At 46.7% G+C, this 24,375-nt stretch overlaps 2 protein-coding genes across 3 annotated transcripts; one reads left to right on the forward strand and one right to left on the reverse strand.

The window, feature by feature from the left end:
• Window positions 1-11,768: 11,768 nt before the first annotated feature.
• On the reverse strand, window positions 11,769-14,200 carry RHOB (ras homolog family member B). The gene has a single exon (XM_010299800.2). The coding sequence runs from the start codon at window positions 13,891-13,893 to the stop codon at window positions 13,303-13,305; it is 591 nt and encodes a 196-aa protein (XP_010298102.2). The 5' UTR covers window positions 13,894-14,200; the 3' UTR covers window positions 11,769-13,302.
• A 5,187-nt stretch (window positions 14,201-19,387) lies between these two features.
• LOC104628982 (ras-like GTP-binding protein RHO) lies at window positions 19,388-23,650 on the forward strand. 2 transcript variants are annotated; one of them, XR_012834984.1, is made up of 3 exons: window positions 19,388-20,163; window positions 20,813-21,463; window positions 22,257-23,650. XR_012834984.1 is itself a non-coding variant. In XM_075750525.1 (2 exons), exon 2 carries the CDS (start codon window positions 20,815-20,817, stop codon window positions 21,406-21,408), a length of 594 nt encoding a protein of 197 aa, XP_075606640.1. In that variant the 5' UTR covers window positions 19,388-20,163; window positions 20,813-20,814; the 3' UTR covers window positions 21,409-23,650. The 2 variants fall into 2 exon arrangements, 1 of the variants encoding a protein (XP_075606640.1); XM_075750525.1 differs by having other exon boundaries at window positions 20,813-23,650.
• Window positions 23,651-24,375: the final 725 nt, after the last annotated feature.

The raw sequence follows: 24,375 nt of genomic DNA on the forward strand, positions 1-24,375 counted from the left end.
CAACCCTTAGCCAAGGGATTCAACTTGCTGGAAATTGGTCCCAGAGATGTCACAAGCACCGCAGTAGCCCAGACAGTGTGGCTGAGCGCTGGCATGACACCTTTTGCAATGAGAAATTTTTGCTGAAAACATCTAATGGTGTCTTGGAATGGTTGGGTTTTTATGTGTGTATTGTTTTTTTTTAACTTCAAGGCTATTAATTATTTTTATAGCATCATTTTCAAGCACAACAGGAGTTGTCTAATCTGAGTTGTTTAAAATATAAAAAAGGCTGAAGAGCTTTATGAAAGACATCAGGAAATTCTGCAGAACAGTTACGAAAGTCACAAAGTCCGGAAAATTTAAATCCTGCAGAAATTATGGGTAAAACAATCCTGTTAGCATAGCTATTTGTGTATGATTTTGCAGACCTACCTTTTGTCCAGAAAAATATCATCGATCTGTGCTATCTACAGTGTTGCTGAGACACCTCAATCATCCTATCTGCAACAGTTCCCTCACCCAGAAATACACATTACAGACAGTCTCTAAATCACCTGGGCTTTACCCCTGTTGGACAAAGACTTAAAATATGATTAGATTGTATCTGCCCAACAACAATGACAATACCAGACAGTGGCTGTAGAGACAATATCCAGAGTCCAGAGGAGGCCACAAAGCTGATCAGAGGGCTGGAGCACCTCTCTTATGAAGACAGGCTGAGAGAGTTGGAGTTGTTCAGCCTGGAGAAGAGAAGGCTTCGGGGAGACGTTACAGCAGCCTTCCAGTACATGAAGGGGCCTACAAGAAAGCTGGAGAGGGGCTGTTTACAAGGGCATGGAGTGATAGGATGAGAGGTAATGGTCTTAAGCTGAAAGAAGGTATATTTAAATTAGATATTAGGAAAAAATTCTTCACTGTGAGGGCAGTGAGGCACTGGCACAGGTTGCCCAGAGAAGCTGTGGATGCCCCCTCCCTGGAAGTGTTCAAGGCCAGGTTGGATGGGGCTTTGGGCAACCTGGGCTAGTGGAGGGTGTCCCTGCCCATGGCAGGGGGGTTGGAACTAGATGATCTTTAAGATCTCTTCCAACCCAAACCATTCTATGATTCAATGATTCAATGGCTCTATGATTATAATTTTATAAAGATTCAAATTAATACATCGTCCAACAAATGTTTCTGGGCAGGAAACCAATTTGTTCACAACCTTTACTTGAATTTGCTTCAGTTTATTGGTAGTAGGTTTGAGAAGCTGGGGACCGAAGCCTGGATATGGCCCCCACTTCATTTCACAGAGCACACAGCGATCCTCAGTGCCACCCAGCAGTGATGCCAAGAGGCAAGTTGTAGCCAGTCCACTAACCCAGGCTGGAAAAGCCCACCAGCCCCACAGCCCAGCCCCACTGCTGCTGCCTCCCCCATTTGTTTCACCCACCAATCTTGCAAAGTTTGGCATGTGAGCACTTTCTGGGTTGCTTCTCTTTTTTTTTTGGTTAATTTTTAAAGCACAGCTGCTGGATTGCTGTGCAAAATTGACAGGTGAGAATACATATTTTCCTTGAGTTTATTGAAAACATTCATGTACAAAATTAACATGGTCTGACAGTGGAAGAGCTGCGAGCTCTGAGATGAGTGTGTGACTACTTTATGAAATAGCCATCTGGGAATGCCTAATAAACAATTGCTTTTAATTTTAAACATATGTATCTTTAACAATAAAAGCAATCGATGTGGCCCTCCATCAGTCCCGGGCTTAAGCTTTAGTTGAGTAAGGACCGGCTGCAGCCTGAAACGTATCTTGTCTCTCCCTGCTTCTTTGCATGCCAGTAATTCTAGCCCTCTGTGGCTTGTCCTGGCTGATTTTCCCCTGAAACTTGATCCTTATTCAACAGATCAAAGGAGCAAAATGAGAAACAAGAAACTTTTGCAGTGAAATTTCAGCCACTGCAGCTTGCGCTGCGTCTCCAGTTTAATCGTCGCTCCCAGCCAGCCAGCTGCTGCCTGCAGAGGAGCGTGCCGGTGTTTCCACCCTCGTGTCCTCATCCTGCTGGCACAGTTTGCCACATGGACGCTCCTGCTTGGAGGGGACCAACCTGCAAAAGGGCAGCATTGCTCCTAATCACATAGGTTTACCAGTGCGACAGCAGTCATATAATTATGCCAATAATGGGAAGATTATGCTGATAAACTGACCTCCGGAGATAAACCGATAATAATCCCAAACGTTAACAAAGAGTTCCCGAGCTCAGTGTCACCAGCAGAGTGAATGAATACGTTATTTACCTCTTGTCTCCTATATGGAATAGGGGAACACTGCTTGTGCACCAGTCCCCACCCCGGTCCCTGCATGCTGGTGTGCTCCCAGGGCAGGAGGGACCCTGTGCTGGCACCAAATGCACCCACCATCAGCCGCCCCAAGGAAGGGGCACGGCAGCTGCCCCGACCCCCACGGGGTCGCACAGCCTTCAGCAGGGTGTAGGCAGTGGTCATGTAGGGGGCAAGCTAGGGGAGAAACCTTCGCTGGGCATTTCTGCAGGGGTGCGTAGAGCAATGGGGGTCCCTAAACCTGCCAGATTCCTACAACAAGCTCAAGGCTTCAACTCCTTTAAATGACTGCAGACACAGGTTTCTCACGATCACATGGAAGAAATATGTCCGGCTTGTTTCTTTACCTAGTATGTGATATGTAATATTTCAGAAGTTTATGTTTCAAATAAATCCTTAGCTAAGGGGAGTAAATAGTGGCTGAAACCAATGTCTCAGAATACATAGTACCACTGCTACAGCCACGTCAGTCTAAGCATGCAAGTGAAGCACCCTGTCCTTCTTAGCTGCTTCCCTGGCACAATGAAGAATTAGGAACATTCTTAGATGAAGAATGTGCAGAGCAGGAATGGCTTTTTATTAAACCCAGTGGTACAGCTGGAAAAAACAGAGAAGCCTTCAGGCACCAAAGCCTTTCTTCCAGTCAGAAATCTTCCCAGCTAAATACAGGCTGAGAATGGTTGCTCTGAATTTCACGTGACCGTGCTAAATCAGCGAGCCCACCCAAGAGGAGAGGCCACCGGTGTGTGGGAGCGGAGGTGGGCTGTTAGCAAGGAGCCCAGGCATTAGGCACACCTTTGCTAAATTCCTAGCTGCAAGGTAATTACTACCATTTGCTTCCCTTTTTACCGTTTTACTAGTATATGTGTGTCTTTGTCATGCCAGCATCTCATTCTAGTTAATCCTTAGCAGTGTTTTAAGTGAAATGCAGCAATTGCCACCAATGCAAAGCGTCCCATTGCCATCAGGAGGCACTGAGCTCATTTCTGTCCCTGGCTGATGGGCTCCGTGTTTGGGAACACTTCAATAAAGAGCAAACATGGGAGTGACATGCATCTTCCTGCCCACTGTCTCACGGTGGGAAGACAGGTTGGTACAAGGCTGTTTTGACATAAACTGTCTCCCATTCAGTCTCCTTGGTCCTCTAGATGCTGGTAACTTTAGTGTCCCTCCCACCTGACTGCCAGAGAAAATGAAAATAAATGATGAGTACTTTTAGAATAGCTTGAAATTTGGAGTTTCCTTCAGATGCTCATGAGGGCATGGATGGTTTAAGCCCAAAACATACAGATTATTTTCTCCTCAGAATTAAAAAAAAAATGTATATCTTCATCTTTCTGTCTCTGACATTGTTACACTTGCACACCAGGCAGTGATGTTCCTCGATGTATTCATGGCTGATGAGGCTGAAAATACAAAGCGCCCATTTACTCTTATAAGGACCTTGAATGCAGAAGGCTGGATTTTCATCTATTTTTTTTATTTTTACACATATAGTTTATCTACATCTAGCTATGCATATACATTATGAAAAGCCCTGATCTAAAACTCGCTCACTCAAGGGAGGGGAAAACTGGCTGTCACTAGGGTCAGGCTGCTGCCATCAAACCCCAGAGCCTGCAAAGTAGGATCTGATTCTGCAGTCCTGGCTTGTTCTGCTGAGGTCAGAGGCAAGAGCCCCACAGAGCAAGGACTATAGGGTCATACCTCATTGTATAAAAAACCCCCACTGCACAAGGGCTTAGGAGCAAGAGAAAAGCCTCTTCCAGGACTGTGCCCTGTGAGAGCCTCCTCCCCACCTCCCAGGAGCCCTCCGGGAGCTGCCACCACCCTCCCCTTCCTGGGAGCAGGGAGGGAAAGGGACATTATCATGCAAACGAGCTCACCAGGAAATCCACTTTGTTTCCAAATTCCTATCTCCAGCCCTGCCACATCAAGCTTTGAATGCAGAAGAGGATGAATGGCCTAAAAGCATTTACCGGAAAAATCCCACCCACTAGTCCCCTTTACTTGGAAGCAAGATTTAGCACACACAAAACCCACACAGACTAGCAGGCTAGGGGAAAGATGTACACATACATTTCATATGGGCTTTAGGCACCAATCTAATATTCTTCCTGCTACACTGCTACAGTTCAGTATAGGTCTCGCATCAGTGCCTCCGGTTTTAACCCCCGCTCTTACATCCCGCCTTCTAGCATGAGTTCGAAAACAGATCTGCCCATAGTTATTATTATACGAAATGGTACTTGCTGCTGAATTATGGATGGATAATACACTGCTGACACATATAGGCACCTCTTACAGGTAACCGCAAACCCTCTTGCTTCATGGACCCTCTGAAGAACTGAAAAGAGGTCTGTTCTTCTGCACAGGACGTGAATGTCTAGCCATGAAACTTAATCTACCTGGCTGCTGCTTATCACAGACTGTGGCTTACCACTGTCACTGGGAGCAAACTTGAAGAAAACTCCTTGCTCTCAACATGAACTGGGAAAAATTCAAGGCAGCAGGGGGGAAGGGGGTGGAGCAACTTACTACCTTCCTCTAGTGGCACTGAAAAAAAAGTCCATCCATTACCTCAGGCTACTCAAATCAAGTGTTTAAAGACATAGAATCATAGAACCATAGAGTGGCTTGGGCTGGAAGGGACCTTTAAAGATCACTTAGTCTAACCCCCCTGCCATGGGCAAGGACACCCTCCACTAGACCAGGTTTCCCAAAGGCCCATCCACCCTGGCTGTGGACACTTCCAAGGAAGGGGCATCTACAACTCCTCTCTGGGCAACCTGTTCCAGTGTCTCTCAGATAGTTCATATAGGTATGGCCTCCAGCTCCTAGACCTGATGATGTTGTGGTCACAACTGTCCTCACAAACTATCTCACCCTAATCCGTCCTCTCTGGAATTGCTTACCCAGCTGTACCAAGGTGTTCAGACTCCCTCCCTAGACAACACTTCTCCCACACCTCCCTGCCTGCCCCAGCCCAATGCCAGTGCCAGTGCTGGATGAGCCCAGCACTGATCCAGCTCAGCTCACCAGCCTGGCAGGGAACTGATGCTTCCCTGCATCAATGGCTGGATGCACCCAGCCACACGTGGGACCATACCCTGCTCTTCCTTCTGACTGCCCAGGGCGTGGAAACAGCACACATAGCCCTGACACCTCCCTTTTAGTCAGGTAAAACCAGGGGAGTGGATGCTCCCAGTGGGAATAGACCTGTGGTGGTGTGAGCCGGCCTGGTGGGAGGTGAGCAGGCATGGTGTTGGCAAAGCCCATATTGCACAGTGTCACCTGCAAGTCCTTTCAGAGGGTGAGGACATCCCTTCCCAGGCAGTGGAGAGAGATCCTCTGGAGCTGCCTTTTTCTGTCTGCAGGCAGTAAAGGGAGCTTGGACAATTAGCTTAGATGAGGTACTGTGCTGGTTTTGGCTGGGATAGAGTTAATTTTCTTCATTGTAGCTAGTATGAGGCTAACTTTTGGATTTGTGCTGGAAACAGTGTGGATAACACAGGGATGTTTTCGTTACTGCTGAGCAGTGCTTAGACAGAGCCAAGGCCTTTTCTGCTTCTCACACCACCCCAGCAGCAAGTAGGCTGGGGGTGCACAATCATAGAATCTTAAGGTTGGAAAAGACCTCTAAGATCATCAAGTCCAACCATCAACCCAACACCACTGTGTCTACTAAACCATGTCCCAAAGTGCCATGTCTACATGCTTTTTGAATGCCTACAGGGACGGTGACTCCACCACCTCTCTGGGCAGCCTGTTCCAATGCCTGACCACCCTTTCAGTGAAGAAATTTTTCCTAATATCCAATCTAAATCTCCCCTGGTGCAACTTGATGCCATTTCTTCTTGTCCTATCACTTGTTGCTTGGGAGAAGAGACCAACACCCACCCGGCTACAACCTCCTTTGAGGCAGTTGTAGAGAGTAATAAGGTCTCCCCTCAGCCTCCTGATCTCCAGGCTAAACAACCCCAGTTCCCTCTGCTGCTCCTCAGAAGACTTGTGCTCCAGACCCTTCACCAGCTTTGTTGCCCTTCTCTGGACACGTTCCAGCACCTCAGTGTCCTTCTTGTATTGAGGTGCCCAAAACTGAACACAGTACTTGAGGTGAGGCCTCACCAGAGCCAAGTACAGGGGGACAATCACTGCCCTATTCCTGCTGGCCACACTATTTCTGATACAAGCCAGGATGCTGTTGGCCTTCTTGGCCATCTGGGCACACTGCCGACTCATGTTCAGCTGGCTGTTGACGAGCACCCCCAGGTCCTTTTCTGCCAGGCAGCTTTTCCAGCCACTCTTCCCCAAGCCTGTAGCGTTGCCTGGGGTTGTTGTGACCCAAGTGCAGGACCCGGCACTTGGCCTTGGTGAACCTCATACAGTTGACCTCGGCCCACCGATCCAGCCTGTCCAGATCCCTCTGCAGAGCCTTCCTACCCTTGAGCAGATCGACACTCCCACCCAATTTGGTGTTATCTGCAAACTTACTGAGGGTGCACTCAATGCCCTCGTCCAGATCATTGCTAAAGATATTAAACAAGAACGGCCCCAAGTCTGAGCCCTGGGGAACACCGCTTGTGACTGACTGCCAACTGGATTTAAGTCCGGTCACCACAACTCTCTGGGCTCAGCCTTCCAGCCAGTTTTTTTACCCAGCGAAGAATGCACCTTGTCTAAGCCATGAGTCACCAGCTTCTCAAGAAGATGGGAGACAACACAGCCAGGACAGCTGACCCCAACTGACCAAAGGGATATCCCATACCATATGATGTCATGCTCAGCATATAAAGCTGGGGGAAGAGGAAGGAAGGGGAGGACATCTGGAGTGATAGCATCTGTCTTCCCAAGTAACTGTTAGGCATGATGGAGCCCTGCTTTCCTGGAGATGGCTGAACATCTGCGTGGTGAATGAATTCCTTGGTTTGCTTTGCTTGTGCACACAGCTTTTGCTTTACCTATCAAACTGTCTTTATCTCAACCCATGAGTTTTCTCACTTTCACTCTTCCTATTCTCTCCCCCATTGTGCTGTGGGGGAGTGAGCGAGTGCTTACATGGTGCTCAGCTGCCGGCTGGGGTTAAACCACGACAGATACATAACTTCAAGACTGCTGAAGTAAGCTGAAATCCTTCCCTTCCTTGAACTCCACATCTAAAGATGTCCACAAGGAACTCCAGAAGGTTTCAAAGAGACTCCTCCAGCAACAGATCTAAACCTTTCTCCAAAAGCTTCCTTGAAGTAGATGCTTATCAGCTTCTTCCCCCCCCACCCATGTCTGCTGGCTGTGAAGAAGGCTTCAATTGCTGACCTGGAGCATCTGTATCTTCACGCACATTCTAAGTTAGCCAGATCTGCAAACAGTTTTTTCAGAGCTGCAGAGGCAAAGGGCTTGTCTTAGATACATCCTTTAAAGTTAGCTCAATGGATTATTAATGCTATTTCCATTTACAAATATATATTGTTACAGAACTAGCAAATCCAAAGAATTGGATTCACTAGTGCTACAGTCCACTAAAATATGAAGGATTAAACTGGGCCTTTTTTACTTTCTGCAGTCAAGGAATAAAATCTGTGAGTGATTTATGGTTAGTGACATCAATTCTAGTAAAATACTTGCGGGCTTCCTCAAAGTACTTTTTTTTTTCCTCTTACTGCAGGGAGCTTGTGTCCATTCTTTATTGAATTGCTAAACCAGTCCAACACACTGTAAGGCAAATGGAGCTAAATTTAGTTATTGCTGTAAAAACAGAAAGCCATATAAGAAGACATTGCTTCAAATTCTGCTCACGCTTACATTCATGCAACCCCACTGTAGTATGTGGAGTTGCATGAAAGTTTAAAAAAAAATGACAAAAAAAGCAGTTTAATTTCAATGCATAGCGAGTATATTAAAACAAAACAAAACACATTTTGCCAAAGCTACCAAGGATTTTTACTGACATCTTTCTTCCACCAAAGATGACTTGCCCTTTTTTTGGCACACCCTACTGAGAATGCTTTCTAAACATAGAGTCTCCATTCCATCATGCAGGGACTAATTACAGCTGCTGTTGCTGTAGCTCCATAGGGGAGAAGGTGACACTGACCTTCCTTGGGTGGCTTCATTTTCAGGCTGTCACAGGGTGCAACCTGGTCTCAGGGTGGGAGTGCATAAGTGGCCTCCTCACTTGGTCAGAGAACGATGGAAATGAATGGGCCTTTCAGTGAGGCTTTTCTACACTTCCAGGTTTTGCTACTAAGGATGGACCAATATCATCACCTCTCCCACCAGAAGAAACATCTTTTGCAGAGGTTGAATTGGCCTGAACGGGGTAAGGGAAGGTGCAACCTTTCCTCGGCTGAAGATATCTCTGCAGGCATGTGGACACAGCCAGGAAAGCCTCTGCGTGCCCAGTAGTGTGCACAGAGACTGTGAGATGAGTTGGTTGTTGACCTTCCTTTGATGCTCTAACTTGCTTCCTGTCATCTCTTCTCCTGTCAAAAGTTTCCAGAAAATACTGGGACCAGATGAACACAAGCTAGGGGACCAGAAGAAGACAAGCAAGGGGAGGCCCACATGAAACCAATCCTGCCTGAACACACGCTGTGGGTTGTTGGGTGGCCTGGCCGGAGCTCAGGCACTTGGCTGGCCCCGGCGGTGGGCAGACCCTCTGTGTTAAACTTGGGCAGATGCAGTTATGGGGTGGAGTTGGTCAGTGTGATGTCCTCACAGCATAGCCGATGTGGCCCTGGGGCGTCAGCCTGGCCATGTCAGGGTGGCTGAGTCAAGGAGGGTGGGACGAGCCACACCTCGTGTCCCCTCCGCCAAAGCGGTGACGCCAACGAGCAAGCATAGCAATGTGGCACGAAGCACAACCAGTTACGGCTCTGATCCCACCATCTGACCCCGACGGGTGGACTCCCACATGGTGATCTCACTCTGTCGGCTTACTCACAGCTTCACAAGTAGCAGAGAAAGGTCACGCTCAGTTAAAATTGAAATGTGTTTTCTTGCAGCTTTTCCCCCTTGGGCCAGATGCAGTAGCCCTGAGTTGGGCAAAGGTCCAATTGGAAATAATGAATGTAATTACCTTGTAAGCACCTTAGTGGAAAATATTGGTATAGTTAATTATACAGGGATGCAATGGTAACTCATTTCCCAGTGTTTAAAATGCAAATATCAATGTTTTCTCCTTTGGGGTTTTGAAAAGTTTAGTTATTGCTGCAGTCTAACAGAATTTATAAGTTTTGCAGCTATTGCAATCAATTTAAGGAAAAAGTTTGCAATGCTGATTTTAACATCACTGGCTGATATTGTGCAGAACAGTGCTACGCTGCACAGAACTGGGCATTTGAGTGCCTCTGCAAGAATGAGGTCTTTGGCTGTGGCCCTTTAAACATCCAAAACAGAGATTTTTTTCAAAGAATGCATTAGGACCAAAACGGGATTTTGAGGTTCTCAGACTGGAGATAAGAAACTCACCCTTTGAATATCAAGAGAATTTAAATCCTTGGAGATGGATACCCAAAACCTGGGACTTAGGTACCTTTTAAGAAATCCTGGCTAAATTGTCTAAGTGAGTTCTACAAGAGCTCCATTCTTGTGAGACCCCCACCTGGAGTACTGCGTCCAGCTCTGGGGTCCCCAGTACAGGAGAGACATGGAGCTGTTGGAGCGAGTCCAGAGGAGGCCAGGAAGGTGATCAGAGGGCTGGAGCACCTCTCCTGCGAGAACAGGCTGAGAGAGGTGGGGTTGTTCAGCCTGGAGAAGAGAAGGCTCTGGGGAGATCTAATTGCGGCTTACCAGTACCTGAAGGGGCCTACAGGAAAGATGGTGAGGGACTGTTTATGAGGGAGTGTAGTGACAGGACAAGGGGTAATGGCCTTAAGCTGAAGGAGGGTTGATTTAGATTAGATGTTAGAAAGGAATTCTTTACTATTAGAGTAGTGAGGCGCTGGAACAGGTTGCCCAGAGAAGCTGTGGATGCCCCATCCCTGGAAGTGTTCAAGGCCAGGCTGGATGGGGCTTTGGGCACCCTGGTCTGGTGGAGGGTGTCCCTGCCCATGGCAGGGGGGTTGGAACTAGATGATCTTTGAGGTCCCTTCCAACCCAAACCATTCTATGATTCTGTGATTCTATGAAAATACCGTATCTTTCATTAAGGATCATAGGAAACAGCACAATAAACTCACGGCATGGACTGAGCATGCACTCTAGTATTTGAAGTCTTCAAAACGCAAACCCAGGTATTTCCACACTATTTCTGACTGACTTTCCAGTTGTCAAACAAGGAGCCCACTATTTCTATGTTAGTCTGTCAAAAAAGCCCTGTTGCTTTCAGTTGGCAGAGCCCTCTGTGAACGAACGAGCAAAAAGCCACTAAATGTGTTTTGCTGGCCTTGGTATTTGTTACCATCTCTGAACAATCCAGTGCACGCCAGCAGATATTCATAGGCCAGAAAAACAAAAGGCTCGACTCCTTTCTCACACCTCTGCAAAAGTAGTCAAGAGGATTTACAAAAATACAAAACTGCCCTGAAATTTCCCTTATAGGTAACCTAAGGGAGTTTTTCAGGAAAAAAAAAAAAAGAAAAAAAAAAAGGGAAAAAAAAAAGGAAAAAAAGAAAGGGAGACATCAGCACTTTGGGCATAGACCTTATCATTCAGCAAAAACTATGCAATGTATTTCACACCAGGCCACCTCTTTCGCCAGGAGCTGCTGCTGCAGGCAGCACCTGCAGGGCCTCGTGCTCCTGCCTACGCCTGCCCAGGCACCCCAGCTCCGGCAGGGAGCACACCTTGAAGCACAGAGACAGCGAGCGAAGGGGCAGGCGTGATGCCCTGCTGGGGATCCCTGACCTGGAAAGGCCAAGACTTTTTACATTGCTATAGGAATTAATGGGGCCAGCAATTAGGAAATCTAGCCAGGCAGATTAAGAGACTTCTGCAGCCCAAGCGCAGCCTCCTGCTTCTGGTTCAACAGCAAGCCAAGCCTGTCCACACGTCCTGCTGCAGCGAACAGGGGTATTCACTCCAAGCAAGGGGGGGGCACTCAAAAACTGCTTTTATCTAAATAACGTGTTTTAAAAAAAGTCCTACCGCCTCTGCTGCTTTTCAGTTCTCTGCCTGTTTTGTTGCAACACAGGCCCAAACCTCACCCCAGCTGCAAGAGGCAGAGAGGGCAGCAGGAGCCTGGGCCCAAGCTCACCATGCACAAGGCACAGAGGCTGCTTGTGTTTAGCAGCAACAAGGATGGATTAGTCACCACCTTGAATTTTGAGTACGCTTCCACATGACAGCTGAACAGAGAAGTTAAGGAAGCAGCTCCCCCAAAGGAAAACATAGCCACCACTCCTCTGAAAGCTGCCAGACAGGTAATTCAGCCCCTGGAGAAAATACAAACTTGAGTTCAACACCATCCAGGTGTACTATTGCAAGCTGAGGACAGTCTCCATAAATCACAACGCTGCTCTCACAAGTGTCAGCATAGAATCTTTTAATACTTTACATAAAAAACTGCATACACAGTTCATAATTTTATGTAAACATTGTATACATCTCAGTTTTTGCCATGTCAGTTTATTAAAAACAAAACCAGAAACAGTCTCAGTACCACTGTTTAGGGAAGAGGGAGAAAAGTAAACAAACATAAATGGATACATTTGTTCTCTGAACCAGAGAAACACAAAGTTATTTTCACCTGGGCTGGCTACCCTGTGAAAATAAAGTTTTAAATAAACCTAGGTTCTTTAAATTGCCCTTTAGTATTAATGTCTGATGTACTACTCACTGCATAAGAAACAGTGCTTTCACCCTTTTTTTTTTTCCAAGGCAAAAAGATACAGTGGTTTTATTTTGTCTTGTGTTGCAATCACAATTTAAAACAAGACCCAGATGAGGTTACTGAGTAAGAATGTTTCCAATGCTACAGTGTTGTATGCAGATGACAAGTGCATCAAGTGTTTAATTTAAAAAAAAAAAAACCAAAACAAAAATCCACCAAGTTGTGCAAAGTAATTTCTTTAAAAAAAAAAAAACCCAACTTTTAAATAAACCCAAATCAACATACTTGCAGAAGACAACATTAAAGGAGCAGGCACCAAGATCATAATATGGCAATATCTTCCCCTTCCCCCTTGCTCATCCCGCCTCGTGCATCAGGAGGAAGATGTTGAGCAAGGAGGACAGAGCAGGTCAGCTTTACTTTCCAGCCTGGTGGCTTCTGCAGCTGGAGTCAGTTCAAGGCTCGCGTTATCAGCAGGCATCAGTCACTCAGGGCAAGTTCCTTTGCACAACACAAGTCCCAGCTGGACACCCCCTCCCCACCTCACTTTAAATAAGCACCCCCTGCACTACCCCAGTTTGCACAAGACAGAAAAGGTAAGATATATACAGGCTTCGCTTGGGATGACCCTCCCCTCTCAGTCTCGGTCTTCAGGGCACTAACTTCCACAGCAGGTCAGGCTCAGGCCAAAACATCTGCAGGAGAAGCGAGGATGCTGCAGGCAGCCCGGGAGATGCAGCCCCCTTCCCCAGCCTGCCTGGGGGGAGGCACATGCAGGCAGGAGGCAGAAGTCTCTTCGAGCATCTCAGCTCCATCGCGCTCCTCTTGCAAAAGAGAGGAGGCTGCCCAGGAGCTGGGAGCAGCAGGTGGTGGGCAGAAGGGAAGAGCCGGGTACAATGTTTGCTCAGTCCAGTCTCAGCAGCTTTTTGTTGTTGAGAGTCCACGATTAACTCACAGGGGACGGTGGTGGAAAAAGGCTTCTCCCTGCCATATTCCCAAGACTCAGGGCATGCAATCCCCCCCTCCCTCTGTCCCCATGGCTAAGCCAGCACAACCCTTTTCAGCCAAGGCTGAGGGAGCACGCTCCCTCCCTTAGCCCCCACCCCGATTCATCGCCAGCCCCCAGCAGAGGGGGCAGGCAGATGCCGTGTGCGTGCATAACCCAGCTCCTCTCCACCTGCCAACAGGTGACCCAGGCGCTGTGCCCAGCGCCACGCTCCAGCCGCACCCTATAGGACTTTGCAGCAGTTGATGCAGCCGTTTTGGGTGCCGTAGCGCTTCTGCAAGGCTGCCCGGGTGGCTGTCTCAAAGACCTCCCGGACACCCTCCTTGGTCTTGGCCGAGCACTCCAGGTAGTCGTAGGCCTGGATGCGAATGGCCATGGCACGGCCATCCTCAGTGCGCACCGGCTCCTGCTTCATGCGGGCCAGCTCGTTGCGCACATGCTCATCGTTGCGCAGGTCTTTCTTGTTGGCCACCAGGATGATGGGGACGTTGGGGCAGAAGTGTTTGACTTCAGGCACCCACTTCTCTGGGATGTTCTCCAGCGAGTCCGGGCTGTCCACGGAGAAACACATGAGGATCACATCAGTGTCTGGGTAGGAAAGTGGGCGCAGGCGGTCATAGTCCTCCTGACCAGCCGTGTCCCACAGGGCCAGCTCCACCTGCTTGCCATCCACCTCGATGTCAGCCACGTAGTTCTCAAAGACAGTGGGCACGTAGACCTCGGGGAACTCATCCTTGCTGAAGACGATGAGGAGGCAAGTCTTGCCACAGGCACCGTCCCCCACCACCACCAGCTTCTTGCGGATGGCGGCCATGGCCAGGCTCGCCAAGCTGGCCTTGCCGTGCAGCAGGACGATGGCAGCGCCCTCCTCCCCGCGGCCGCCGCCTCCCCCTTCCTCTCGCTTCTCACAGGGCACCGTGGCGAGCCGAGCCCGCGCAGGCAGGCGGGCGCGCCCTCCTTTCTTCCCGCACCGCGCCTCCGTTCCCTGCCTCGGGGAGCGCTACGGCCGCAGCAAGCGCCGCTGGTCGCGCCCGGCTCGGCCCCTCACAGGGAAACCTCTGCCGCCACTGCCCAGACCAAACGGGACCGCTCTGCTCCGCGCTGCCACTGCCGCAAGCTGCGGGCCGGCGCCGCTATTTAAAGGCGCTCGCGACTTTCTTAATATAGCCGGCCAATGAGAAGGCAGAGAGTGAGGTCATCCTCGGCGGAGAGCGCCGCGATTGGTGGAGGGCTGCGGGCGGGAGGCAGGCGGGGCGGGGGGAAGGGAAGGCGGGGGGAGGCGGAGGGCGAGCGGCGTCCGGCCCGCGGCGGTGGCGGGACCGCGCCGGGGAGGGGGGGACCGGGGGCGGGGACGGCTGGCGGTGAGCGGGCCGGGCTGCGGGCATCGGGGCCGGTGGTTGGGGGATGGCCGGAGCCGGGCTGGGGGGCGGCGGGGCAGGTGGTCGTGAGGCAGAGGGGCCGAGCAGGCCGGGCTGGGGGGACGGCGGGGCAGGGCCGTGAGGCGAGTGGGGCCGGGCTGTGAGGCGGCCTCCGCGGGTGGCTCACGGCGCTCGGAGGGCAGTGGTGCCGCACCTCCGGAGGAGCCTGGGGCAGGTCTCCCGGCCGCGCCGTGCCGCCGGAGAGGAGCCCTTTTCCCCCCCCTCCCCAGGTTTGTGCCGCCCTCCCGGCTCCGAGGTGGCGGCTTTGCGGCGGGGCAGGGCTGGGCAGGTCGGTCCCTGCAGCGGCCCCGTTTGCGCCGCCGCCAGCCCCGCCGCTCGCGGTGGCCGCTCTTAAGAGGCAGAACGAGCAACGCAGAAAAACAGGGAAAGCCGCTGCGTCCCAGAGGCAGTCTTTAAAGCCCAAGCAAAGTGGAACTGAGATTATTGCAGGCGGTTAAATAAAACAAAAGCCTTCGCTGGATATTACTGGAAAAACGCAGGGCACGACCGCTTTCCTTCCTTAAAGGAAAAAATTCATCATGTTTGTGTCTCTCTCCTGCCAGCTTTTGGCCAAAAAGCAATGGAGGAATTATAAATCAGGAGAAGTAGCAGACTTGAACTGAAATGCCCTTTTGGTCTCAGTTTACAGAGATATCGGAAGTCACAGTAATGAAAAAATGTATGTGGAAAATAAGTGAGTGCAAAAGACTGGAGTTTCAGATGGCTTGGAGGATAGGTTGTAAGTACGTTAGCATAAGCAGATGGCTCATGCTTGGTGAGTTAATAAAGCCGTGCATTGTAAAGTCGTACACTGAAATTACTGGTAGCAATCGCTATGTCTCTGTTGCAGCTATCGCTGTTTAACTGGGTGTTGTCTCCAGCTTTTTCCCTGCAAGCATTTTCACTGAAACAATGTCCTGTGGCTATTGCCTCTCAGGGTTGGATCCAAAGTGTCCTCTTTTGGTAGACAGCACTGGCATTAGTGAAGAGAACAAAAATGAGTGATTTGAACAATGTGATTGTTATTAAAAATTGTATTTAAAAATAGCCACTTGAAGACCAGATGCACCACTGAGTATATCAAATTGCCTGACAAGTCACTTGCAGCAGGCTGTTACAGAAGCGTGTGTCAATAGGGAAGTGGTTCACTTATGGTTCACTTAATCCTAGACATTGAAATATAATTCATCCTCTGTGAGATTTTGGTAATTCCCATTTCTCCCTGTCAGAAGAGCATGTCCCTGGATACTGATGGATGGATTTGTACCTTGATCTTACATAGTTTATACAGCATATTTTACGTGAACTGAACATAATAAATTCAAACTGATGTTTGAAAAACCCCAGAAATAAAGTGTACCCATAGGCATCGGTGTTCTCCAGTATCAGTGGCTTTTTAAGGAACTAAATTTCTGATTTGCATTGTCCCTTTACAATTGTTGTCACTGCTCACAGTTTTAAATTCTTAATGAAAAAAAAAAAAAGTTACCTATGTGGAATTCTTCCCCACACTGGGATATCCTTCTAGCTATGAAGCATTGTTGGCTTGTAGCTATTTTCTCTATAAATATAATCACAAGCATTCTGATAGGCATTTAGAGTTTATTTGCTGCATAATGTCAGTCTTCTAATTACATTTGCCGTTCTAAGCCTCTTGAAGCTCTTCAGCAATATGAAATTGATGGTGGATTTTTCACTGGAGTTCAGAGCCACCTTGCGGCGGCCCAGCCAGCGTGGATGCCCGTGTTCCTTACGGCTCCAAAGCTGGAAAGCTCCACCTGTGGGGTTACAGCAGGAAAAGCTGCAAGTACTTTATAGATCCTGAGAGGTGCTGCTGAAATATTCTTTTGAATAATTTTTTATTTTACTTTTGGGTGGCACGAAGAATCATGCCTGGATATCTGGTTTTGTCTTTCCATGAGCAAAGCACTTCGTTAAATAGAAAAATAATCATCCGAATGAGTAATTATGTTGATCGTCTCATCAGTGCCATGCCATGAAAGGTAGGGAAATACACAGCTTATTCATTTCAAAACACACGGCTCTGTTGTTCACCCAGAGTGCTGCTAGCAATTATCTGTGTGCCTTGGCGTACAGAAAGCAAACTGTGTGGCCCACATTCATACTCTGTAACTTTCGGAATTCAAAGCAGGGTGGCCTCATCCAAACTGTCTACTGGTCCCAACTTCCAAGCTATGCTAGGGAAATGCTCTGTGAAGGTCCAGCTAACCCAAGTCAAATCCATACCAGGGGCTCTTCTTGTAACTAAACAGCGCAGTTACAGTTCCAGCACCCAATTATTATCTGAGCCATAACTGCTTAATTTTCTAGTGAAGTCTTGCATCTGTACTCGTCCACACAGTTACGCTGAAGACAAAAAAGGCCTGGTGTTTCATCTCTCATCTTGCAAGAAAGACTGCAGTAAAGTCTGTGTAATTCCTTGAGCTAGGGTTTCAAATGGGTTTTTTGGGTTTTTTCCCCAGAGGCTTTATATCGGGAGACCCAGCCCTGTGACTCACTTAGGCTGAGATCACACTCATTTCACTGTCCTAGGGTAGACTCCAGCGATGGACTCTGGAGGGAACACCTAAGTCACTGTGGTTATCACACATTTACACTTAGATGTGTAATACCTGTGTCTTGGTCACGGCCTGGGTTTCATACTTAACGTAAATTTGCTACAAGCCCCCTTTCTCCTGCAGTGGATTTAGCCTGTAAGTATCAGTGCACTGTGCGGTACCTGCCCTCAGCTGTCTAAGTGGAAGTGAAGACACCCTTAATTTAAATTGTCTTTTCAGTTATATGTATTTGCCTCTTCTCTGGAGCATTCTTTCTTCAGCCCATACATGGAAGCATGAAGTGAGCCAGTTTTGAGAACACTGGAATTCAGGGGTAGAGTTGTACATAGGAATCCTTTTCTCTTCCTGCTTGGATCGGTGCCTCAGGGAAAATGGGGATCTGACCAGCACAGCAGTACTGCGAATGCAACGGATAGAGGAACTGCAGCATTACTGTCAATGAGCACAGTGGATAATAACTTGTGGAAGTGCTTAGGCTTCCTTCTTGGGGTGGTGACTGAGAGCAGGGGTGGAAAACCTGGAAAGAAAATAATGAAAATATTTTGGTAGCTTTTTTGCTGTCCTTAGGGAATTTCATACAGGACCAATTCTGTATTCAAGCATGGTCGTGGTCTGGAAGGCACCGAGGAGTGTAGCCAGCTCACATATTTTAGGGCTGATCTTGAACTTTATGTTGTATCTTTTATATTTTCTAATAAAATTTGCATGATATGCTAAACTATACTTTAAGCAAGCTGAAACCACTTCCAGTAATCCCTAAATGCACTCTCTAAGCAGACCATTAGTTCTGCACCACATACATCTGTATGACTGATGAAGAAAGTATGAAGTAGGAGAAAGAAGACACGACTGCTTTGCTTTCATTGCTTGTGCTGGTGGTTTTGAGATTAAAACTCAGCCTTTTGTTTTTTACTTGATTTAATCCAATTGGCATTTTTTGTTGCTGAGAAGACAATTCCAGTCAATTACTGGAGATTGTTTCCAGATTATATTCCCCCCCGCTCATTTTGCTAAACAGATTTTCTAAAGGGCATGTCTGTAACGCAGATAATTTGTGTTTGAGCATAAATCTGTACCAAAAGCATGAAAGCTCAGTGGGGAAGGTAATCTTTCTCCTTTTTGTCAATAAGTAGGCAAGTAAGTACATTGCCTGCTGTGGCATAACGTGCTGAGGGAGCCGTATGTGCCGGGAATGGCATACTGAGTCCTGCACACTGGCTTGTACTGTAACGCTAGCAACAAGCATCCTGCAGTCCTCAGTGAAGTATGGAAAGCAAGAGCTAGCTAAATATGAGCAGTTTACAGGCTAGTGCTAAAAAGCTTTGAGTAGATGTGGGAGGACAGGCAGAAATGCTAAGTTTCTGTGTCTCTAAGCTGCTCAGAGTTTCTGGTATATATAGGAACCGGACCAGTTGTTGCATGTCACAGCAGGTCCATTGCTTTCCAATGTCCCTCAAGAAAAATGGAGTTCAACTCTCAGATCCCCTTGTGATCAGGGCTTTCAGCAGAGAAGCCACACTGATGTCCCTAGAAACTGGAATGGCAAGGCACAAAAAGGGAAGATCATAGAATCATAGAATCATACAATGGTTTGGGTTGGAAGGGACCTCAAAGATCATCTAGTTCCAACCCCCCCTGCCATGGGCAGGGACACCCTCCACTAGACCACGTTGCCCAAAGCCTCGCCCAACCTGGCCTTAAAGATGAAAAAGACCTGTGTATATTCTTACAGAAGTTTAGGTTAAGCACAGTGCACGTGAAAGCACATCATCCCAAAGAAGAAATGTTGTCATGATCCTGAAGAGCTGCATGGGACCCACTGACATTGCTCTTCTAGGGAATAAGTGGGACAAGTCAGAAGCTGATGACTTTAATTTTGTCAAATTCCTATGGCAAGACTGTCAGATTCATACTTGAATAGGACTCAGGAAGGAAATACGGTCTGGCAGAGTAAAATTAGACCACCACATAAAACTAAAGTGGCTTCAGGTCTTCAGGTGACTTCAAATAAAACAAAAACAAGTTCCTCATCCTTAGGCTAAAATTTTTACACCTAAAAACCCTCATTTCAATTGAGGAACTCTTCTGTAGCTATATGAAATAAATGGGCTGACCACATAACTATACTAATCAGCAGTATCTGCATCACCAATAATGCATTTGGAAACATTGCCTTCCCTCTGCAGAGACACCAAATTCATTTACCCCAGTTGCCTTTGTTCTCAGCTTTTAGTGGTTGCAGACACCTTGTAGTCTTTACCTACCAGGAAAACAGACAGAGAGAGCAGAAATGACTTGTCCAATGCCAACAAGATATCAGGGAGTTCAGTCTTCATCTCTGGGGTTCAAGATAATATCCTTAACACTGGGCACTTCTTTCTCTTTAGAATCTCCAGTTGACAGACTTCACTTCACTACTTTGAGGATGATCAAGCACTGGAAAAGGCTGCCCGGAGAGACTGTGGAATCTCCATCCTTGGACACATTCAAAACCCAACTGGACACAGTCCTGAGCAGTCTGCTGTAGTTGATCCTGCTCTGAGCAGGGCAGGGTGGACTAGATGGTCCCTTCCCACCTCATCCATTCTTTGATTCTGCAATTCATTTCTCTACAATGCCTCAGCAGATCTGGAAAGGGGAGTCATGAGGGTCTGTCTAGCGGGTCTACTGGTTTACACCCTAGCATTGTCAGCCCCCCCCACAGAAGCAGTTTGGCACACTCAGTGCTGAAATGCTCACTCAGGTTGAGCCTTTTGCAATAGGAATGAGGAAATTTCTAAAGTAAACATGCTGTGAATTGTTAATGAATTGTGTAACTTCCACTTTATTGCCAGTAAAGTAGGTTTCTTTAAAAACCAATGATGTCATCAGATTCTCTTTGTAGATTGGTTGGCTATATTAAGAAACATCGACCTATTCCTTTAAATACTGTGATCGTCATGATAGCCTTTGAAGAGTGGTGGTAAGTTCTCCCTGCAGGAGAACCAGGGACCTAAGGAAGCTGAGGTGGCAACAATATTAGTAGAAACCAATCTAATACTGAACATCAAGAAAGAGAAGAAGGTTTATACTGAAAATTACTATCCTGTAAGTATAAAAATTCTATCTTATATAAATTAATCATGAATATATGAAGACTGAGAACACTTTCTTAAGTCCCACATAACAACATCTATGAGCAAAGGCACCATGGACTTACACAGGATAGCTATCGCCATTGGTAGAATTCTACTAACAGGCCATGGCAGGAAAAATACAGTGAATAATACTGATTTGGGTAGTTGTTCAGTACAGTGGTTTATACTCCATCTCATTCACAGAATTAAGTCATTCAATCTAGAAAATGAAATCTGTTATGGACTGAACACTGACCATAAAAAATGTATGAGATGATAAAACAGAAATATAGGGCACTTCAGGAATCTTGGTTACATCCAGACTTGGTTTATACCTTCATTTTTTGGTCTATAATAATAGTCAAGAGCAAAGTACTCACAATTTCAGAAGATTCTGATACCAGAGAAATTAAAAAGGGAGAAAAATAGGAAATGAAGGTAAGACAGGAGTATGGAGAGGAAAAAGGAGATAAGAGGAAGGGTTCCAAACTAATAGAATTTCTCTCCTCTTCTCCTTTTACCCTCCACAAAAGCTGAAAGAGAAAAAAAAAAAAAAAAAAAGGAAAAAAAAAGGCCAGCATGGGAATAATCTATTTTGTACTTCATATTGTTTTTTCAAGGAATGACTGCTATTAGGAGAAAGCTAACTGTAGTCGGAGATGACCGCTGTGGTAAGACATGCTTCCTCTTTGCTTTGCGTCACGAACAGCTTCCCAAGTCCTATGAGCCAACCCTGTTTGATGCTTACACCACTGACACAGAGGTAGACGGGAAGGAGATGAAACTAATTCTCTTTGATGTGGCAGGGAAGAATGAATTCAGTTACCAAAATCTCCGCTCAGTGTTCTACAAGGACACTGACGTTATTTTAATGTGCTTCTCCGTGGACAGACCTGACTCACAGCAAAACATCCTTGATTTTTGGGTTCCAGAAATTGAACTCTTCTGCCCCAGAGTACCTATTATTCTGGTGGCTACCAAGATAGAACTAAGGAGTGATGAAGGCACGAAGAAGCAGCTAACTACTCCAGGCAAAGAGCCAATTAACACTACAGAAGGAAAAGCTTTAGCTGCCAGCATTGGGGCACATGCTTACCTGGAGTGTTCTGCCAAGACAAAAGAAGGTGTTGATACAGCCCTGGAGATTATTAGCCAATGTGCATTAAATGAGAAAAGAAGGAGAAAGACGTACTACAGGTGCTGCCGAATTTTGTAAGAGGTGAGAACATTATTTTGTTGTTGGATTTCATCATGTGGAAAGATAAGTAGATGTTTTTTGTTGCTGTAGCGTGGATGCTATAAGGGCTGCTTTTATGTTATAGGACAAAAAAAACCCCTTATGTCTGCAAAGTGTCACACTGGAAAAGTTAGATTGGTTTCCTTCTCTACCTCCAAAACAGGCTGAAGACCACAATTCCAGATGTGAGTTGAGTACTCATCTTGAGAAAGGGAAATGACCAAGCAACAGTTCTCCACAGAGATTTTTTGATCGAGGGACATACACACAGACTAGGACAGGAACCTAAACCAGAACTATTAGGACAAGCACAAGAACACGTTGCTCAGTGAATCTAGTCCCAGCTTCCTGGTTGCAAGGCTTAGTGGCAAGCAGCTGTGCTGACAAGGGTTTCTAGTACGCACTCCCTTCCATACACTTCCTTGAAGGATGTCCTTAAGGAAGGGAGTCACCACGCACATGCACAGACGTATCCAATGGTCTGCTGTGCTAATAGCAGTGGGTTTCTCACTGGCAGAACAGGTCTGACTTTCTCTAGGATTCATTTGTAGAGCTGGCCTGGGCTTGGTTCCATAAATGCATCAGGAATGCAATGTGTAGTGTAGGGTACGATAAAGGCAGTGCTATCTCCACCTCTTCTTCAGGCACAGGTAAATTAACTGAGGTAAAACAGCCTACCTCTGGGGTAGGATAATCCAGTTCTTGATAGAATTCCTACCTTAGAAGAAGAGAAGTAAAAAGACTAGACTTAAGTTTCTAAACCTCTTTGTCCTTGTGGTCTGAATGTATCTTAAATCTTTCTGCCTTTCCTTAGCACATGCAGGCAGAAGACATGAAGTAAAGGGAATGCCAACAACCACGCTCTCAGCTTTGCAAGTCATTAACAATCTGGAAAAAGACAGAAACATGTTGTCAACCTAAGCAGAAAATCTCAGAGAGGCACAGAGATTGACCAAAATAGAAAGACTTTGAGTGCATCTCCATACTCCTCCTTTCTCTGAAGCACTGATTGCTGGCAGCCCAAGGAACTGAGTTATGGACTGACATTAAAGGTGCAAGTCTGGGAGCAGGCAAATAATGTGACTGCAGGATTTGCAGGCACATGCTCTAACACAGTAAGTGGACAGAAAAACGTTTTAAGGTAAACTTCTGATCCTGAAGTAAACGCACAGGGCCAATTGAGCATAACTGCCATGATTTAAGAGAACATGGAAGTCTATCACTTTCTTTTGCTGACTTCCTCAGTGGTGGTTTCATCAATCTGGCAGCTTGGTTACAGTTTCCCAGGGGGAAACTAAATGAGAGTAAACACAAATTTCTAAACTAACTTTTCCAGGTGAGAGACCTAATAAAATACACACTTAAGATTTTTTCTTACCCATTCTTCCCACCAGTATTTGTCTATTGATGATATCACAGGTAGAAATACTGAGGTTGGACAAGTATTCATTATTGGAGGGGTTGCTGCTTTCCTTCTACATCACTTTTTAGTAGCAGTTTTGAAGTCCAGAATCACACTGTGGCATAATAACAAATGCTTCAAGGATGACATTTTACATCTCCAAAAGTACCTTTCTTCCAAGAATCTCTGAGCACTTTTCAACATGAATTACCAACCCACCTCTTGGTGATAAGTAGGCGTTATTTCCATTTTCAAAACTGAGAAACTTAAACTGCTGCCTAAAGTGACTGTGAACCATCTACTTCTTGGAGCTTTCTTTTTCTTGACTTGTTTTCCATGCCCTTTCCCTTTTCCCTCCTGGACCATTCTTAACCTCAATTTCCTCTCCTCTCTGTCTATAATAATCCCCTTGACACAACCTGGTATTGTACCCAAACTTTAAAACTATTCTCCCCATGCCACTTGGTGTGAGTGTGCTCTCCTGATTCAGGTAATAACCTACTTTAGTGCATTTCAAAGTGCTGCATTTATGTAGATAGGTTTAAATTGTTATTTCCATTTTATATGTGTATGTGTGGGTGGGGAGGATTAGACTGCAGATAAGTTAAAGAACACAAGTGTCTCAGATGGCTCTGATGTGGGGTATTGAATCGGAGAGAGGCAGTTTTGCAAAGATGCTAAGCACTTGCTGCTCCCACTACTTGGAAAGTTCAGACCACTTTGGTGAATCTGAGCTTACGCTGCCTTTTGCTCAGTAGGACACTGCTCAGCCTATTGATTGATATCTGTTTTCAATCTAAATAAACAAGTATTTTCCTCTGGAAGGGTGCTTTGTTCAAGGTAAGGGTAACTGGTTTCAGTCCCAGTATTCACTGTACGTATCTCTGAATTCAACTGTCGTTACACTGATCTTAGTTTCTATTTCTTAACGTTAACCTTTTTATTGTTTTTACGTGAGAGAAAAAGTTGACAGTCTCTTTCCACTGCATACTCCTCTGCAACTGGAAAAGAGAAATCTGTGGGAGGTTTTTCATCATCCTTTTGCTAAAGCTGCATAAATTCTCTTTTTGCCACTTTTGTCAAAAAATGCAAATGCTCCTCCTCTTTATCCATCTCAGAGCACTTTTACAAGAGCAAGTTACTATGTGGCTGTTCAAGAAATCCATTGGTCAGTTGTGCATATTCTAGGGCATCTGGCTCCCATGAGAAAACCACAGACTGGATAGCTTTTGTATTTTTTTGTATTTTAGCATTGTGATTCAGAAAGAAAGGGATATAGCGCAGTAGTCAGGATATTAGCCTACGACATCTGTATCTGGGGTTGCTTCTCTATTCCACTGCAAGCTACAGTCTGCATGATCATACAGAAGAGACTGTGCACGTCTGCACTGCAAAGCGGCTGGGAGGAAGCAGCCCCCCCATAGCAGCACGGAGCTGGATGGGTGCGAGTTCGTCCTTCCCATTTAAGACTGTGTCTTTAGGAAGCTCTGCAGCCTGCAGATGTTAGGCTTCCAACCCCAGGCCTGCTGGGATGGTGGTGGTAC

Source organism: Balearica regulorum, chromosome 3, assembly GCF_011004875.1.
Source record: "Balearica regulorum gibbericeps isolate bBalReg1 chromosome 3, bBalReg1.pri, whole genome shotgun sequence".
NCBI classification, from domain to species: Eukaryota; Metazoa; Chordata; class Aves; order Gruiformes; family Gruidae; genus Balearica; species Balearica regulorum.

Coding starts and splice junctions, on each gene's coding strand:
- RHOB (XM_010299800.2), bottom strand. CDS start 13,893: ATGGCCGCCATCCGCAAGAAGCTGGTGGTGGTGGGGGACGGTGCCTGT.
- LOC104628982 (XM_075750525.1), top strand. CDS start 20,815: ATGACTGCTATTAGGAGAAAGCTAACTGTAGTCGGAGATGACCGCTGT.